Consider the following 18,583-nt stretch of genomic DNA (forward strand, 5'->3'; position numbering starts at 1 on the left):
TATAAGTTAATTAAAAATATTAAGTACAATATGCAAAATAATATAATATATAAGCTGGCAATATTAAGAAAATGCTGCTGTTTATAAAGACTTTATAAAGTGAAAATTGAAATGTAAATAATTCCTAAGTTTGAAATTCTGAAAATCTGTCAAAACATGATTAAGCATATTTGTGATTTATTTCAGATTTTTTAATTATATTTTTTAATTGCGGTGTAATCAGTTTTATTCCGGGTGTAATCAGTTTTTTTCGATTTGCGAGGAGGGGGAGGTAATAAAAAATATAAAATAAAAGCGTTAGGGTTTGGGTATAAAAGAACCTACATACAAAATTTGGTTGCTCTAGCTCTTATAGCTGCTGCGAAACAGTTGCTCAAACATTCAGACGGACAGACAGACGGACATCGACTCAGTTTGTCTTGCTGATCAAGAATCTATATACTTTGTTGGGTCTGCCACGCCTCCTTCTCCCTGGTACATACATTGCAACAACAGCATTTTTAACCAAAAAGGCCAAAGTGTATAATAAATTAAATAATAAATAAATACAAAATGTTTTTTAGGCAAGAGTCTAACTTGAACTGATATACCCCACAGGGTTAGAGTAGTTAAGTCGTTGTCACTGACAATGCAGTAAAACTTTTGCAACAAGAATGTCGAACTGTTTACAAAGAACCGAATTGCAGAGGACATACGAGTACGAATACATATGCACACATATACAAATACATACATACATACACATACATATGTATAAAGAAAGTTCAGAGGGCACACGGCGAAAGGAATTTCGTTGAGTAAGCAAGCAGCATGCAGCGCGTACTACAAACGGGGCAATATAATTTGTCAGTTCAAAGACCTCTGCACGTAAGCAGCATCCACAGTAGCAACAAAAACAACCACAACAACAACAACAACTTGAACAACTGAAAACAGGATGCAAGGATCTACGTGCATATTTCTTTTTTTTGGGTTACTACGCTGTTTACATTGCTGAAACGAACTAGGAAGAGACAAATGTGCCAAGTGTGCCGACGTGAGCGCTGTCCGCGGCGTTTCCCCCCTCTCCCCCCTCACTCTAGACACACCCGCGCGTCATGTAAAAAATGTAATCAATGTATTTTTGTCACGTTAACGAAATTTAGACTGCTGAGCTAGAGAACGAATGTAGTAACAATAACAACAACAGCAACAAGGATGAGCATGTGAAGTAGCAGAGACAGAGTCTAGAGTGCAGCTGCCTTTGAGTTTGGATTTCAGATTTTGTGTTTGCTTTTGGTTTTGCTTTTGCGTTTACCTTACACGTAAATAAATTCAATTGCAGTTAGACTGCTGTACCCAAAAATTTTGCACACACACACACACACACACACATTTGCTGTAATTATGCTCAGTACAAATGTCGCAGCTGCCTTTGGCGCGAGCGAGTTACGTTTATTGCTCTCTCTCCCTCTGTTTGCTGCGCTTCAATTGCTCAATTGCATGTTTTGTTAGCTCCCCTCGCTCTTTCCCTCTCACTTTGCTGCTCTGCTGGCAGTGATGTGTGCCTTATGCCCTGACTTCAGTTTCACATTTCACCCCCCGATTTTCTGTGAGCGAAGAAAACTTAAGTGCATTATGCGCCTGCCAGCGTCTGCCAGCTGTCTGCACCCCCTAATGCTAGTGCGCTCTCTCTTTGCCTCTCGCTCGCACATGTAATTGACTCAAACGTTATCGTCTACGACTATGGGCTACATATTTTTCGTTATGCTGCATTGTGTAAAATTTATGAGCAGCGCATTTGTTCAACTATTTATAGCCAAAAACTGTAATTGCACAACGGTATGTTGGGCACAGGCGATAAGAGCGGAATTTCGAAAAGTTTATGTTTGCGATAATAAAATGTAGTGACTGCCCTCGTAGTGATGACCAAGCGCAAAGTAAATGAAAACAAATATGTACATACATGACCTATCCATAAGTCAGCAGCACATATTTTATTATTTTGCTAAAGTTCACAATGAACTTTACACGCGACTTATCAGTCAGAATGACAAATTAAATAAAACTATTTGCAGTTATGTTTTAGATAGCTAAAAAAGATAATTAAAACAAACAAAGCTTAAACAAACGTAAGCAAGGTGAATCATGCGTGATTATGCGAACTGCTTATGTGTCAGCATCAGCTTAAGAAAGAGAGCGAGAGAGTTAGCACAACTAAGAGAGAGTTAAATGATTAAGCGTCAGTCGCGCTCTTGACAACAGCAATTCTTATTTTTATGTTTGTGCTGTCTGTATATCAATTTATCAATATTGGCTGACTGCACAAAAAATTTGACTCTTGCACGGCGCTTCAAATTGCATATTTATTGTATTTGCATTTGTTGTTGTTGCTGCAGTCAGCAGCGCGCTGCTTATCGCTGTCAGCGCCGCCGTCTGCGCGGCTCTCTGTGTCATCATAAAATAATATGAAAGGGTATTGAAGAAAAAAAGAAGCAGAAAAAGTAGAAAAACAAACTTGCCGTCAAGAAAAATAATTTAACGACGCCGCGTCGATGAAATCAAAAAAACAAGCCCTGACAGCAGATAGCGACAGCGCATCGCGACGCCAGCGTTGGCTTCGATTTCAGCAGCAGCAGCAACAAGTCTGCGCTAGCGTCGCAGCTGCTGTCGCTCACTTGGCGTTGTCGCTCGCTTGTTTACCTTGTGTCAGTTGCCAATGCAGCGTGAACAAGAAAAAAAAAATGCGAAACAAAAGACAACTAGCGTCTAAAGTTGCAGAGTGTTATCAGCAAACAAAAAAAAAAAAGCGCACACCACCTCGCCCTAAGCGCCCATATGCGTTAGAGTGAGATGAGTGAGTGCTGGCAGCATTGACATTGTTGCCACTTTATGCGGTTACTTTAAACGCGCCACTAAAACGCGCTGCCATAAAGTGTCGCAGCAGCGGCAGCAGCCGCAGCTTGTGCGTGAAACTAAAAGCTTTAATGCAATCAGAACGCTTCGCTAGCAATTTTCTATATTCTCTACGGCGTAGCTTAATAGAATCATCAGCGAGCTGAAGAGAGTGAAAGAGAGCGAGCAAGAGCGCTAAAAATGAAGTTAATACTTACAAGCTTAGGTTAAGTAGCTGATTATATAAAATTATGCTGTTAAAGTAAGGGTAATAATTAAGCTGAAGTAACTTTTTACTACTTAATTAAATTAACTTGCAGCTTAAGCCTGTAAATGCATTTAATCATTTTAATTAACAAAAGCTGTTATATACTAAAAAATGATTATTATATTCGCATATTTTACTACAGTTTCTATTTTTGTTTTATTTAATTATTATTTTTGAAAGTAATTTTTATTTATTTATTTATTTAATGTCAACTATAAACAGTCGACGGTAAAAAAAAAAATTATTACAAAAAATATTTAAAATTAAATTTTTGTTTATTGAAGTTACTCATAATTTTAATTATAAAAATTTGCTAAATATAATATTACTATTCATAGATTTTAAAAGCGTTGTTTGTAAATTTTAGTATTTTGCTATAAACTTCACCAACAGCCATTTATTTATTTATTAAATATTTTGCAAATTAATTTTGTATTAAGGTTTTTTATTATTTTAAAATTTTAATATTTTAAGTACTAGATATTAGAAAAATAAAGTATGACATAAAATTAAGCGATTTATTTAAAAAATATTTAATTATGCAATTTTTAGCATAAGTAATAAAACTACAAAGATTTCAAAAGAGCAATAAATTTCTATAAACGTTTATTAATATATTACTTTAAAAGCTAATTTGTATTAAAGTTACTTAGAATTTTATGTATTTTTTTATGCTATATATTCACTTAATTTAAATGTACATGTTATTTTAAAATGAAAGCAATATATCTTGCAGAAATGATTGCTGCCCACAGATTTTTTACAAATGCACAAATATTTTGCTTTAGCAATTTTCCTAATAAAATATACATTGGGCAAACATGCGTGGGCATTGATTACGCAGAGCACTCTCTTATGCTTATATATGTATATATATGTATATAGATAACTGACGCATATACATAGTAAACATTGGGAGGATTTACATGCTTAGCTTCAAGCTGTTTGCATTGGCGTCAAAGCAACCTTGACCATGCAATAAGTATGTGTGTGCGTGTGTGTGTGTATTATCAATGTCTGTTGGCTTATATAGACTTTGCTAAAAGCGCTCAAGTGTCGCTTATTAAGTCATAGCGCATTGGGGGCCAAAAGCAAGAGTTCAGAAAGCACTTGACGCCCACATAAGTATGCTACACACTTATGCAAGTCTTGAGCTTGGAGCAGCTGCTCTCATAGTCGTTGTGTGTGTGTGTGTGTGTGCAGCGCGTAGTAATTTACTATTTTAGTAGCTTACCCAGCACACAAGCCAAACACGCGCTTTTGTTTTAACGCCTGACAGCGTAAGGAGGGGGGGTGTGGGTGGTAAGTGGGATGCGCACGCTTCACTTGAGCCGCATTGTTGTTTAAACTTGTGCTGAAAAATCACACAAATTTACAAGTGTTGAGTAGCAAGAACAACAATAGCAACAAGTAAACAATGCAGCGGCTTTTATATTAACAAGCCGTAAGGCTAAAGCAAAAAAAAGAGAAAACCATAGAACAAGCGTAAAAATATAATACTGTTGACAATGACGCAAAACAAGCGAAAAACATTGCATAAACTTGGCCGCATATGTGCGTTGGTGTGTGTGTGTGTGTCTATGTGTGTGAAAATTTATGCTGTGGAAAATAATGCGTTTGCACAAGCTGCGGCGCACGCTTTAAGAAGAAAGCGCCAAACTCTTTTTCGCTTTGCCATTATGGCTGCTTATCAGACTTTGTGTGTGCGTCTGTGTGTGTGTGTGTGTAATAAACATATGTCGCTACATACATGCGTGGTTGGCTTTATATAAGAGCGAGAGCAACGCGCTGCATTTGAACAATGTGGGCGCTTTGTTGTCGTTTGTCCTCAGCAGACAACAGCGAACAATTTTCGCTGCTGCTACTTTTTTTACTTCATTTCTCTTTTGCTCGCATGTGTGTGGCTTGCACTTGCAAGTTTACTTACTTTATGTATGTGTCTGTGTGTGTGCAAAAGCCAAAATATTTGAACAATTTGCGCTGCAGATTTCCTTTGGCAGTGTCAGCCGCAAAAAAAAGCGCCGCTAACTGCCGCGCGCAGCGCTCTCTTTCTTCACTCTCTCTTCGCTGCCGCTCTCTTCCACATGTTGTGCGCTTCTGCATATGTTTTGTCTGCTCTCTCGCTTGCTCTTTAGTAACTGCAACTCGTTTAGCATCGTTAAGCTTTCCACTTTCCGCTTTTGTATGTCGGCCACATTTCTCCTGCTAATATCGTTAAAATGTTATTACAACGTAGTTTTTGCTTTAAATTTTCGCACTCTTTGCTCCACAACCCGCTTCCTGGCAAAATTATCGTTAGTTTTAAGTTTTTCGCTTTATATTTTTACGTGTTTCTTTCCGCTTTTCTTTTTTTTTGGCTGCTGGATTTTCGCAACATCGTGTAAAATTAATTGAATGTAGTTTGCCTGCTGAGCAGCTGGCCAAACGAATAGCAGCATAAGTATCTGCAGCTTTCAGCTTCTGGCGCATAAAATTTAGACGCTTTTTGGCCATGTTGCCAGCCCTGGCCGTGCCCATTATGCTTACAAGCGATTATTTACTTAGTACCCAAAGCCACTGCGAGTGCCAATACGTTGGTTGCTGCGCTGCTGCTGCTGCTGCCAGCGAAAAGCTATTAAGAATTTATAGAGTTTGATGCTTTACAAGTTTTCGGGTTGAAGCTAAAATTATAAAGTTTGCTGCCTAATAAATGGGGTATTTGCCATAAGTTTTGGAGTTTAATGAGCTTAAATTGTTGTTTATAAACAGCAAAAAAAAGTGCAGTCTGCTGCCCGCGTTAATGCAATTTGAAAGTGTTTAAGAGCATTAGCAGCTTATCTATAGCAAGGCATTTTATTAAGTAGTGTTGCAAATAGTAGTAGCGAAGTAAATTTAATGCTATAACTGTAGCAGCAAATAAGTAATGAATTTAGTAGCAGCTACAAATCTTTAGTTTAGGGTTGCAGCTCTTATTTATAAGTTTGCGAAGAAATCATGCCATGCATGGAAAAACCCAGTCTAGTTACAGTTACTTCAAGCGCATGCTGCGTCGACAGAGAAGCCAAACGAACATAGCGAGCTTAGACGGCCGACGTCACAGCGCAGCAGCGAAGAGCTTCGTTCGCAGCTTACGCTCTCTTAGCTGCCTGCACTCAAATTTTCTTAATACGAAATGCATCCACCGCTCCCCCGTTTCACGAAACACACATCAATTATATTCTCGTACTAGCGCTGTACCTTCTAATGCTTTTGCATTTACATATTTTGTTAAGAGAATTACGAGTCATTCAGCTTGCTTAAGCTTTGTGAGAGTACTTGAAAGTGCTTAAGAGCATTAAGCGCTGATCCTTGCAAAGAGATTTTAATTTGTGGTGGTAAATGTAGAAAGAGTCAAAATTGTACTTCAATAATCTGTAAGTGAATACAAGTGTCTTATAAAATACACATTGGTAGTAATTGTAGTAGAAAATATGTATAAAACTTAGAAGAGCTACAAATTAGTTTAGTTTAAGGCTGCAGCTCATGTTTATAACTTTTGCTAACAAATCATGCCATGCATGGAAAAAACCCAGCCTAGTTACAGTTACTACAAGCGCATGCTGTGCTTAGACGGCCGAAGCAGCAGACCGACGTCAGAGCGCAGCAGCGAAGAGCTTCGTTTCTGTGCAGTCGCAGCTTACGCTCTTTATACAAATTGCCGCCACCTCTCACCCACGTGTAGAAACTCAAAACTAAATATGTTCTCGTTCTGGTGCTCTACCCTTGCATTTATTTGGTTTTGGTTTTTATTATAATAAAGAGTCATTCAGCTTGCTTAAGCTTTGTGCGAGTGTTTAAGAGCATTAAGCGCTAATCTTTTGTAAGAGATTTTAATTTGTAGAAATTGCAGGTGTAGTAAATTAAATTGTTATTTTCATACTGAAGAGTAGCTGTTAATGTAGAAAATAAGTATAAAACTTAGTAGCAGCTTAAGGCTGCAGCTCATGTTTATAACAAACAAATCATACCACGCAATGAAAAAAAACTCTGTCTAGTTACAGTCGCAGCTAGCGCAGGTAACGACAGCGAGCCGCAGCAGAGAAATCAATCGTATATAGCGAGGTTTTATCTGCAGCCGAGGTCAGAGCGCAGCAGTGAAGAGCTTCGTTACAGTTTGATATCAGTCGCAGCTTACGCTCTCTTTGCCCCTCTCGTCTAGAAACATAACATGCTAAGCTCTTTGCTTATATTTTCACAGAAACTCTTTAAGCTTTCTTTACGCATTGTTAAAGTTCTGTTTTATTTCTTAGACTGACTGTCTATATAATTTATAGCCATGAATGCATTTTAAACTAATGCCATTGACATATTTGCAAGTGGCTCGCTTTGTTAGTGAAGCTGCATAACTGTTAAATATTTAAAAACTGCAAAGTCATAATATCAAGAGAAGGCATTTAAATCATTAATGCAGTCTTGCTTTGATTTACAGGCAAAGACAGTTATGTTTGCTTTGAGCAAACTTCAAATCAAACATAGCACACATAACTTGACTGAATGCCCCATAGAATATGTCACACACACATGTGTGTGTGTGTGTGTGTGTGTGTGCATAAGTGCATATGTGTGTAGCTATGTACATAGATACACGCTTGATTTATCTTATCAGTCGGTATGGTGTAAACGATACTTGAAACGATTCAATTGCCCGCGCTGGTAACTTCTCTGCCGTTACTTTTCATAAAAAAAAAGTTAAGAAAAAAAGTGCAGAGACAGTAAAATTATAACAAATATTTGTCTTATGCTTTAAGCTTTAGCTTTTAAAATGCCCAGAGCGATAAGCATAGAGACAGACACAGTTATGCGTGCTGGCTGGGAAATATGTACATTTCCCATTTTTTTCTTTTCATTTTTTTTTGTTATTTGCTTGAGCAAGTTTGTCTCTCTTACTCCTGCACGCAAGACATAAATCTATATACATATATATATATGTATATATAAAATGAAATGCGCTTTCAGTTCGTTCTCGATTTAATAATGTTTTGCAAATATTTGTTCGAAATAAAGCATGGCAAGCATATTTTGCTCGGCAAATGAGTCAAGCTCTATATATAGTGTGAGTATAGTCGCTGTGCTCTGCTCGCTTATATAATCCCCACGACCTTGGAAATATGAAATATGCCCACGCATTGCACTAATGATAAACTCATTTCATCGCTGGGAGGTGCCAACAAGGACACGCATGTCCGCATAGCCGCCCACTTAATTAGAAGTGAATCTATATATTATACTAACTATAATCAAGCGAAAGGCTGCGGCTATAAGTAGTTGACGCTTAGTGATAGGACATAACTTTTCTAGGAGCTAAAAATAAATATACATTCAAATTAATTTTGCTATTGATTATTTTAGTTTTTAATCAATTCGCATTATTTCCAAAAGCGAAGAGCCACAAGTTAGTTATACTAATTATAATATGCATGCGACTATAACAAACTGTTGAGTTTAATAAAACATTAAAAAAACAAGTTTTGCTTACAAAATGTAAGAAAGTTGCTTCTAATTTAAAATAAATGCTAAGTGTATTGAATTTAATGCATATCTAAAATATGTAGTTATAAATTTTAACTATTTTTAAATATTTAGAATTTATAGCAAATATAGAGAAAACGGCCATAAGCATTTGTCGCTTGCTTAATATTAATATAAAACTAATTGTAAATCAATTCGGATAAATTCCTTCAATAGAATTCGCTTATGTATTTATTTTAACTTAATTAAATTTTTTTCGAATTATTTTCATATAAAAATTCTTTATTACAAATATAGATGGTGAGTCTATAATTATATGATAACTTTTAAAAGTGCTAAAAATAAATAAAAAATGTATTGTAAATAAATTCTGACTCTCAATTTAACTATATTAAATTATTTCGAATTATTTACATCTATATATAATTCTTTATAGCAAATTTAGAGAATGAGTCTATAATTATATGTATCATATAACTTTTAATATAAAATGAATTGTAAATAAATTCTGTGTATTTATTTTAAATAATTATAATAAATAATAATTCGAATTATTTTCATATACATATATAACTTTTTTTGTAGAAAATAATTATATGATAAAAATAAATATGCTATTAAATTATTTCGAATTATTTACATATATACAACTCTTATGCTTAAATTAAATATAAAATGAATTGTAAATAAAATGAATTCGCATTCGTAGCTCTAGCTAACTATTTTTAATCATTTCGTATTATTTTCTTGTTAGCTAAACCGCATACACTTCCAGCTTAAAAGAGTTTTCCTTTTGGGCCAGCTCATAACTTAAGTTCGGGGCTCTGCATAAATGATATTATGGCAGGCGAGTCCTTTTTTTATTTCGCTCACACAGCTTATCAGCGATGAAAAGTGAACTATTAGTTCAGCAGTGGCAGCAACTTGGCCAAAAGGCGCTCAACTGAGACGGGGCGAGTGTCTGTCTGTCTGTCTGTCTGTGTGTGTGTGGCGTGTGGCAAGACAGTCAGTGGCACGTAACCCAAACGAGTTTGCCTCTATACACATTTATATACAGAGACGTGTGGGTGCTGCCAAGCGTGGCACAGGGATAACAGACGGTGGGCAGGACACGCGTCCTTTTTCCTTAGGCCATCGCCTTGGCCTGGACTTAAAGTTATATGAAATTAAAATGCTACAGGCAGCTGCGCCTAGCGCTCTGAATAATGGCCGAACAACTATTGAGAGAGCTCTGGTATATTATTTTCTTTTAACGGCTTATCTTAGCGGAAATGTGTGTATTGACTGCTTTGACAGTTGCACTGCCAAAAGAGAGATGCAAATGCCGTTGCTTATCTCTGAAAAGAGGCGAAGCTTTTGTTGTCTATTCTCTATTGTTTGTCTATTGCGTGTGTGTGTTTATCTCTAACGCCCGCAGCCAAAATTTTGCGCTTTACACTTTTTGCTTTTAAGCCCAAAATGCCGCTTTCATCAATCAAAAGTGCGTGAAATCAAAAATTTATGCCTCATTGACTTGTGTGCCGTAGCGTTGGGGCATGCCCCAATGCATTTTACCTAAAAAACAATAAATAAACAAACGCAACCAGCAGCTAAAGTTAAAGATATATATGAGCATAAAATGCCAACATAAAAGTAGAAGCTGCTATATGTAAGATAAATACACGGATAAAAATATTATAAATATAGAATGGTATAAATTTAAACTAAATTGCAGCTTCTAGAATTTTATTTCAATTATAAAGAAACAGTTTTCTATTTAAAACTTATTATAACAAATTTTAATTTTTATGGGCGCTTGTGATAAATAAAAAATTGTGAACTGACCCTTAATATAAGCCTGATATTTTAAAATTATTATGCATTATTTGTGCCAATTTTATTAAGAGTACAACATTTGATATAATTAACATAATTAAGAGAAACATAATTAACATAAATACGAGTATAGCCTATAACATAATAAATAAAAAATGCAATAAAAAATTATATATAAATTAAATACCTAAAATAAATTTGTATTTGGAGATAGCATCATAATTTAATTTCAACATTTTAAATAAATAATAATTATAATAAGTTAACATTGAAAGTAGACACAAATATTTAATTGCATGTTAAAGAATCTAAGAAATTATATAATTAATTTATTTTTGCAGTGCGTAATGTGTGAATATTTTATTTAGAATAAAAAATAAAATATGATTACCTAAAATAAATTTGTAATTGGAGATAAGTAGCTCTAAAATTTAATTTCAATATCTTAAAATTATTATAATTTAGTTTCAATCTACTTATAATAAGTTAAAATTGAGACAAATATAAAATTGCATATTATGATCGATATAATTAATTTTTTTTTTCAGTGCAATAAATTAAATTCACTTAAGAAATATATTTTATATTAATTTGAAAGTATTTATATTTTAAAAGAAAGCACAATTAATTTTTAAATTGCAAATAGAAACAGCAATTTTAATTTCAGGAATTATATTTAATATGAAGAGTTATATATTTTAGCATAATTAATTTTTCTCAGTGCATGCATAGCGCCTGTCGACAATAAAAATACAAATTTTATTAAGCCCAACATCTTAAAATGCCAAATCCCAGTTGTTAAGCTTCAAACAGAGAACACTTGGACTATTAAACACGCACCTTTGCTTTTGAGGCTGTGGTGTGGCAAGTGGGCGTGTCAGACCCACACATACACAAGTCAGCTGCAATACAAAAAGCCGTTAGCAGCTGTGTCCAAGTGTGTTTTGGTTTTGGCATTAAAATTGCATGAGCTTGAAGTTGATTTGAATGTGGCCGAGAGCTGAACACAGAACACACAGTGGACACAAAGTGGGTCACATAGGCAACACACACACATGGACACATGAGTGGGTGCGAGGACGAGTGGGTGGCTAGAACTGAAAAATGTATCAGCTGTGCACACGGCCTTGCCACATGTTGTACTCCCAGGCGTCGGGACATGTTTGGAGACAGCGCTTGGACATACGCTCAACGCTCAGCGCTCAGCTGCTCAACTATGCGCATTGATAAGCGACTGGTTAGCTAAAAGTAACGGTCTGTTATAGTTGCAACCCTAACGACTCAACTCAACTCAACTCGACTCGAATTGTAATTTCATTTCGAAATCAACGCACGGCAGATGTGCCGCGCTCGCAGTCGCGTCGGCGCAGGACACGCACGATAGGACATGTGTTCAGCTGGGACATGCGGGAACATGCTCTCCCTCTCTCTCTCACTCTCTCTTAGCGCTAACAACCCTAGCACAAAATTATGCTTGTTTAATTATCAAAAGGCTGCTTGTTCATAAAAATTCTGTAGGGTTTGCTTGATAGACTGTCCGTATTTTGTTTTTGTTTGTTTATTGTTGCTATTGTGGTTTTTGTGTTTTTATAAGTACAGCCACAAGCTTGTTACATTGTTGTTGCTAACATGTTTCATATGTTGCGGATATCCTTCGACTGCAGGCTTTAAGAGTTTTGCATAAAACATAAGTTTTGTTTGTTAATTTCCCTTTAGCTTTTGTTGCTAGATTTATGAGTTGAAAATATCCATTGTTTGACTTTAAGCATTTTGCATAACTAAAAGTTTAAGAAAATAAGTAAATAATACTAGCTTATGGCTTACTTGCTTAATTTTTGTAACAGTTGGAGCTTAAAAATTTTCTTATTATTTTATTTTATTTATTTATTTAATGTCAACTATGAAAAGTCAATGGAAATATGAAGAACAAAAAATATCAAAAAATATTTAAAATTATAAATGTATTTATAAATTAAGTTTTTGTTTTATATTTGATTAACTTGTATATTGGAAGTCTTAAACCGACCATTATTTATATATAAATATATATTTTACTTAATAAGGCAGCTAATAAGTTATAAGCATAATTCGAGTTCGAATTCGATAGTATAAATTATTAGCAATGTTCGAAAAAAGTTTAAGATGCACTAAGATATTGAATTTAATATTTAAAGCGCATAGTTTGAATAGAAGCTTAATTCGAATTCGAATTCGACATTATGAATTGCTGGCAATGTTCGAAAATAGTTTAAGATGAACTAAGATCTTGAATTAAATATTTTAAACGCACAGTTGGCATTTTGTCGACAGCGAATTTGAGTTTAAATTAGCATAGAAAAATAATAGAACTAAAAAATTCTTTTAATTAAGTTTCAAATATGGCAATAATAACTTTTATGCTTGCATTTATTTTTAAACTTAAGCGCTTAGTTATTAACAAATATTTATTGCAATTTGTATTTGAATTGTATTTTTACTGTGAGTCTAAATATTTATTTAACAACAATGCAGAAAGTAGTAAAATATATTGACAAAAATTAATCAGCAGCTTAAATTGATTTTAGGCTTTGGCTCTTATAACATTTGCGCTTGAATTAATTCAAATGTTAAATTATGTATAAATATTTATTTAAATTTAACGTTCGCTGCAACAAAATTTATACAATTGTTGCATCTATCATTTAATTTATTTATTTATTTCATATTTCTGTCAAATAAAAAAAAGATAGAAATATTGTTGAAAAATGTTTATTCTAAATTCGCTTTATAACTTTTGTGCTTACATTACTTCAAATGCTAAATTCATGCTTAGATTGCTTACAAATATTTATTAAAATTCCCTTTTTTTTTGGTTTGCTACAGCATTTAAACTATTTTGCATTGATAGGTATTTATTTAAAAATAAAGCAACATGCTGATATTTCAGATGTTATGACAAAGGCCAAAACAAGTGAAAGAGAAAGAAAAAGAACAAGGAAGAAATATTGTCGAAAAATGCAAATTCAAAAATTGCATTTAACAAACGATTGCATTGCATTTTGTCTGCACAAAAGCCAAAAAATTTGTTAGGGGGGTGGGGCAAATTGCATAACAATTTGTGTTTTGCAATCAACAATAAGATTTAATAAAATTGTTAGGCCAAACAAAAGCACAAAAAAATTTGAGCATGTTATGCAGGCAACCGCAAAAAGGAAAAAAATAAATATAAAGAAAAACTATTTTTGCTTGAGATAGCAACAAAGACTGGAATTTGCTGTGTGTAGATTAAAAGTAAATGTAAATGTAGTTAAAAGGTAAAGGATATGTTTGCAGCTTAGGCTTGAGCCTGCAGGCAACTGTTTCGAGTTGTAACTCAACTCATTCAGTTGGACAACTCATTCATTGGCTATGCAAATCCCGAGCAGACAAATTTACACCTTCGGTTGCAGTTTGCAAAATCCCAAAGGATAATCCGCATTAGTTGCACAATGGCCACAGAGCATATTGGCCCAGAGCTTAGCTCACACACACACACACACACTCTATTGCTATCTCGCTCTGTCTGTCGACTAGTTGTTAGTTAGTCACTGTGGACTACAACTTTACGCAAATTGAAACGTGTTTTGCTGCTTTTCATTTGGCATTTGTCAAATGTCCAAACGTTCAAATGTTAACCTCAAAATGTTCCAGTTTCCAATAAAATATGTATGGCATATTGCAATTTTAATTTCCCAATTCATTTTATGTGCCCCGCTGTCTTTCTTCTTTTTCCCGCAGCCACAAATAACAAATTGCTTGTCATTGGCACAACAGCCAACATATCCTAGTAGACGCATATATAGAAACTCATTCAGTAATTCCCACTGCCAATGCCCAGGACCATTTTCCATTTAGACTCCTCGGCTCTGGCCAGCTAAAGCCTTTATAGCCAAGCTGTGCCTGTTCATGTCTCTATGTGTGTGTGTGTGTGTGTGAGTACATTGCATTTACAATTTCAATCTCGATTAAAATTCATTGAATCTCTTGCATTAGTTGCCCGAGTGTCTTGCCCCTGCACCGCACAGTGGTCTGTAGCTTATGTTAATTTGCTGAAATGTAGCTTAAGTTTACAGTTTTGATAAGCACTTAAGTGAGTGAGTGCATTGGTTGCCAATTGAGTTACTAGCTTAGTAGCCAAATAGTAATTAAGGGCGTAGCAGCAAAGTTCCTGTTAATACCAAAATAAAATTGCAGTTAAAATAATAATAAATAATTGGAAGGTTAGAAAAAACGAAGAGAAAAATATTAAAAAAAATGTCAGTGTATAAAAAATATATTAAGCAGTGATTATGAACTAAATTAACCCTAAATTACATGCTGACTACACCCATGTCAGAAGCTCTTGCTAGAGGATTAGATTGGATTGGATTACATTTTGATAGACAAATTCCCGATGATCTGAAGGGTAATTCCAAACAGAAGAAAGCGCAGCCTCAATTCTGCACTGCCTCGCTCTCTATTAAGTAGTAGATCCTGTAGTGAATTTGGTTTTTAAGTATTAATAAAATATATTAATAAAATTAAATACAAGTTTACACATTTTAAATACCAAAAAAATGTATTTATTTATCTGTTTATTTTATAAATATCTAAGCTATAGCAAGACATATCGCCCTTTACTATTTTGTATCGTTATTGTTTTATTTTGATAAATAAGAAAGCATTAAAAGTTAGGCGCAGCCAACAGTTTGATATACTTAAAGTCTCTAAGCTGAAACAGACAGACAGACGGAAATGGCTCAATCGACTCAGCTTGACTTGCTGATCAAGAATATATATAGCTTATGGATTTGCTGCGCTGTTGTGGCTGTTGCTCAACTTTATGATACGCTTTTTCATTCGTAATAAAATCGCCAACAAATAAATTCATTCATTTAATGAAATATGCTAATAAATATATTAAAAATGCTGCTGCTTCCTGTGAACGTAGCCCCAATAGTTATTAAATTAAAGTGCTACTAATCCCAGTTCTTGGATTAATGCTGGCACCTTGCGTCGCTGCAGCTTATCATTGGAAGTCTTGGGAAATTCACACATAAAATAGACGCCTCCACTTATGTGATACGCCGCACTTAGATGACGAGCGACAATGTTTCTAACTTGATCTGGCTGCAGTTGCTCACCCGCCACATCCGCTGAGCGCACCACAGCACAGGCAGTCAAATTGCTGGAGATTTCATGAGGCAGTCCAAATATGCAGGCTTCACTTACGCCCGGCAGACGCAGCACAAACTCCTCGATCTGCTCGGGATATATTTGAAAATTGTTCGACTTGAAGACATCAATATCACGCGTTTGTATATAAAGATTGCCCTCGCTATCCAGATAACCAACATCCCCAGTGCGCAGCCAAGCGCCATCGGCACTCAGCGCACGTGTCGTGGCCTCCGGATTGCGATAGTAGCCCGCCCATTTGTAGCGCAGGTGCACATAGATTATGCCCATTTCATTGATGCCCAAGGGCATACGCAGCTTGTCCAGCACACGCAGCTCGACATTGCGCATAACTTTGCCCTCGCTGCCCAGAGGACCGCCAAGGTTTTTGCTAATGCCACCCACCTCGGACATGCCATAGCCCAGCATGAAACGCATATTGCCTATGAGCTCGTACATGCGCCTGCAGACAGCCTTGCAGACCTTGGAGCCGGCGCCAATTAAAACGCGCACCGAGCTCAATTGAGCTCTAAGCGATGCCGCGTCGCTTTGATGCTGCGCGAGCAGCGCTATCTGATGCGATGCCAAGAAGAGAAAGCTCACCTCATGCTTGGCGACCAATTGCAGCAGATAGTCCACGCTATAGGCGCGACTGCTGATTATGCGTTTGCAGCCATTGAGCAAGGAGCTGAGCAGCACATAAGTGCCAGAGATCCAGTAAAGCGGACTAAAGCTGAAGAGCACAGAGTCGCGTGTGTGTAAATTGGGACTGCAAAGAGAGAGAGAGTTGAGCGAGTGTGTAGAAGAGAGCAGTTGCTTACTTTTTGCAATTGCAGATTAGACTGCGATGTGAGCGAGTCACACCCTTGGGCATTCCTGTAGTGCCTGAGGAGCAAATTATGAAGGCAGTGTGATCGCCATCAAAACCAGGGCAGGGCACGTAGCTGCAAAGATTTATTATTGAATAACATATTTTGAATAAACTCGAATATGTTAATACCGCATTGATTTGCAATTGTAATAATAATTAATTCAAAACATTTTATATCATATGGCTATTTTACAAATAATAATTTAATTGATAATATTTAACATTAAGCAAACAATCAGCATTCAATTTTAAGCTTAACTTAGTCAAATTGATTAGGCAGCCCTTGCTCTTTGCGACTCTCTCTTAGTACCTGCCTGAGATCATAATACAATAATATAAAGTAGCGGTTTGCGCTCTTTGTTTTGATTGTTGCGGCTACTTAGCTTCAGTCGCTCTCGCTCACATCGTGTATAAAACGGAAAGGGCCAGAGCGAGCAAGCAACAAAAATGAAGACGAATCTGATGAACCCAAGAGCACAATCCGTTACCTTATATTATTCTAGCATGCCTACGCTCTTTCTAACGGACTCTTTCTCTCATGCTCAGCAGCGTCAGTAGCTTAGGCAGCGACCCAGGCAGCACTTGAGCGAGCGCTTCGGCTCTCTGCTAAGGCAGCGACCAACAAGCTTCGTATTATGCGTAAGCTTCGGCCTTAGCTAGGCGACTGTTTTAGTTTATTACTAGTGCTCAAGCTAGTCAGTCGTCATAGCGTCGGTCGCAGGCTTATCGCTTAACACGTGATCGCTGACTGTCAAACTTTTTTCTTAGTCTGCTGCTCAATACATGGAAATTCATTTGCATAGCAAAGTTTCAACAAACGTTTGGCATATTTTAAATGCTTTTATATTAAATATGCTCAGCTATTGTTTTTAACAAATATGTGTAACAACTGAGCTGCTCATTCTGAATTTTGAGGGTAGTTAAAATAAAATTAATTCGTTAAAAAATTTTATTATCTATTTCCTGTACTTTTTTGCTGAGAATTTGCTGCAATACCTTATATATACCACTGAAACTATCAAACTACAGTAGAATCATTTATACAGAGTCTAAGAGCTCATAGTACACTTAGTTATCTAAGTCAAGATAACAGTATTCGTATTCCTACTTACGCAGCTATATTTATGTTATTATCCTGCTCCAAAAGCTGGCTAACATTACAGACTCCTTCGAGCTGTCCATTGACCAAATATATCAAAGCCGGATCAGCCAATTGCTTGTTAACAGCTTCAATTGTTGCAAAGTTTTCCACATCGCAAAATATAAGCTTGGGCGTAGTTATATCAAACATATACTTGATCGTAGCTGCAAATGTGAATTTAATTAAATTAAATAGATCCAGCAACTTACACAGACTTACCCTCATCGAATTCTGGATGCAGTGGATTAATGGGCGTGCCGCAAAGCAAAGCTGCAATGACAACAGCTGTGAGGTAAGTAGAATTCCCTGCGCAGATGCCAACAACATCACCGAACTGCAGACCTAAGCGTCTGATCGCTTGTTGCAAGCTGAGCGACTGTTGCGCTAGCTGCGCGCCTGTTAGTTGCACGCCCGTTAGATCGCAAACTTGCAACACTTGCTGCGCATTCAGATTCAACACGCGCATGGTCACTTCACCTAGCGTCATTTCGGGTCCGTAGAACTCTTTGCCACGTGGGCCGCACCAGGTGCGTGTGGCAGCTTCATAGTGCACTGCACAATTAGCGCTCATCGTTCGTAAGCGAAGCACGCTATTAAACTAAATGTTTTAGAGCGTCACAAAAGCGTTTTTATAGACACTAACTGGGAAACAGCAGTAAAGCTTATGGCCACTTGTTAATTGCTTAAACACGTTGCCAGACAAGCTGACGACCGAATCGATGCAACGTCAAAGTGTCGTCCCCAGTCGCTTGTTTTTGTTTAAATAATTAGAATATATGCTTGACTTGTTAATTCGAAGCGGACAATTAGCTTAAGCTTAACTCTGGTAATGACTGTGCTGTTCTAATTAGCTTAAGGCACTGTTAACAAAATATTAGAACAAAAATATTCATAAAATATTTTTAAATTTATTAGTGCAAAAAATTTGAAGTAAACTGCAGGCTTTTAAAAAATG

General features: G+C 36.1%; 1 protein-coding gene across 1 annotated transcript; it reads right to left on the bottom strand.

The window, feature by feature from the left end:
* Positions 1–15,048: 15,048 nt before the first annotated feature.
* On the bottom strand, positions 15,049–18,210 carry LOC117134630 (luciferin 4-monooxygenase). The gene is made up of 4 exons (XM_033295084.1): positions 17,848–18,210; positions 17,600–17,792; positions 16,438–16,560; positions 15,049–16,385 (listed from the first exon to the last, which is right to left on the bottom strand). The coding sequence occupies exons 1-4, from the start codon at positions 18,197–18,199 to the stop codon at positions 15,410–15,412; spliced, it is 1,644 nt and encodes a 547-aa protein (XP_033150975.1). The 5' UTR covers positions 18,200–18,210; the 3' UTR covers positions 15,049–15,409.
* Between the last annotated feature and the right edge of the window lie 373 nt (positions 18,211–18,583).

This window comes from Drosophila busckii, chromosome 2R (assembly GCF_011750605.1).
Source record: "Drosophila busckii strain San Diego stock center, stock number 13000-0081.31 chromosome 2R, ASM1175060v1, whole genome shotgun sequence".
Lineage (NCBI taxonomy): Eukaryota > Metazoa > Arthropoda > Insecta > Diptera > Drosophilidae > Drosophila > Drosophila busckii.

Bases quoted from the DNA above. Each gene is read 5' to 3' on its own strand.
- LOC117134630 (XM_033295084.1), bottom strand. From the start codon at position 18,199: ATGAGCGCTAATTGTGCAGTGCACTATGAAGCTGCCACACGCACCTGG. The intron at 16,561-17,599 runs GTAAGTAGGAAT...AAATCTTTGCAG, and splicing joins AATAACATAAATATAGCTGC to CTACGTGCCCTGCCCTGGTT. The intron at 16,386-16,437 runs GTAAGCAACTGC...CTCTCTTTGCAG, and splicing joins CTAATCTGCAATTGCAAAAA to TCCCAATTTACACACACGCG.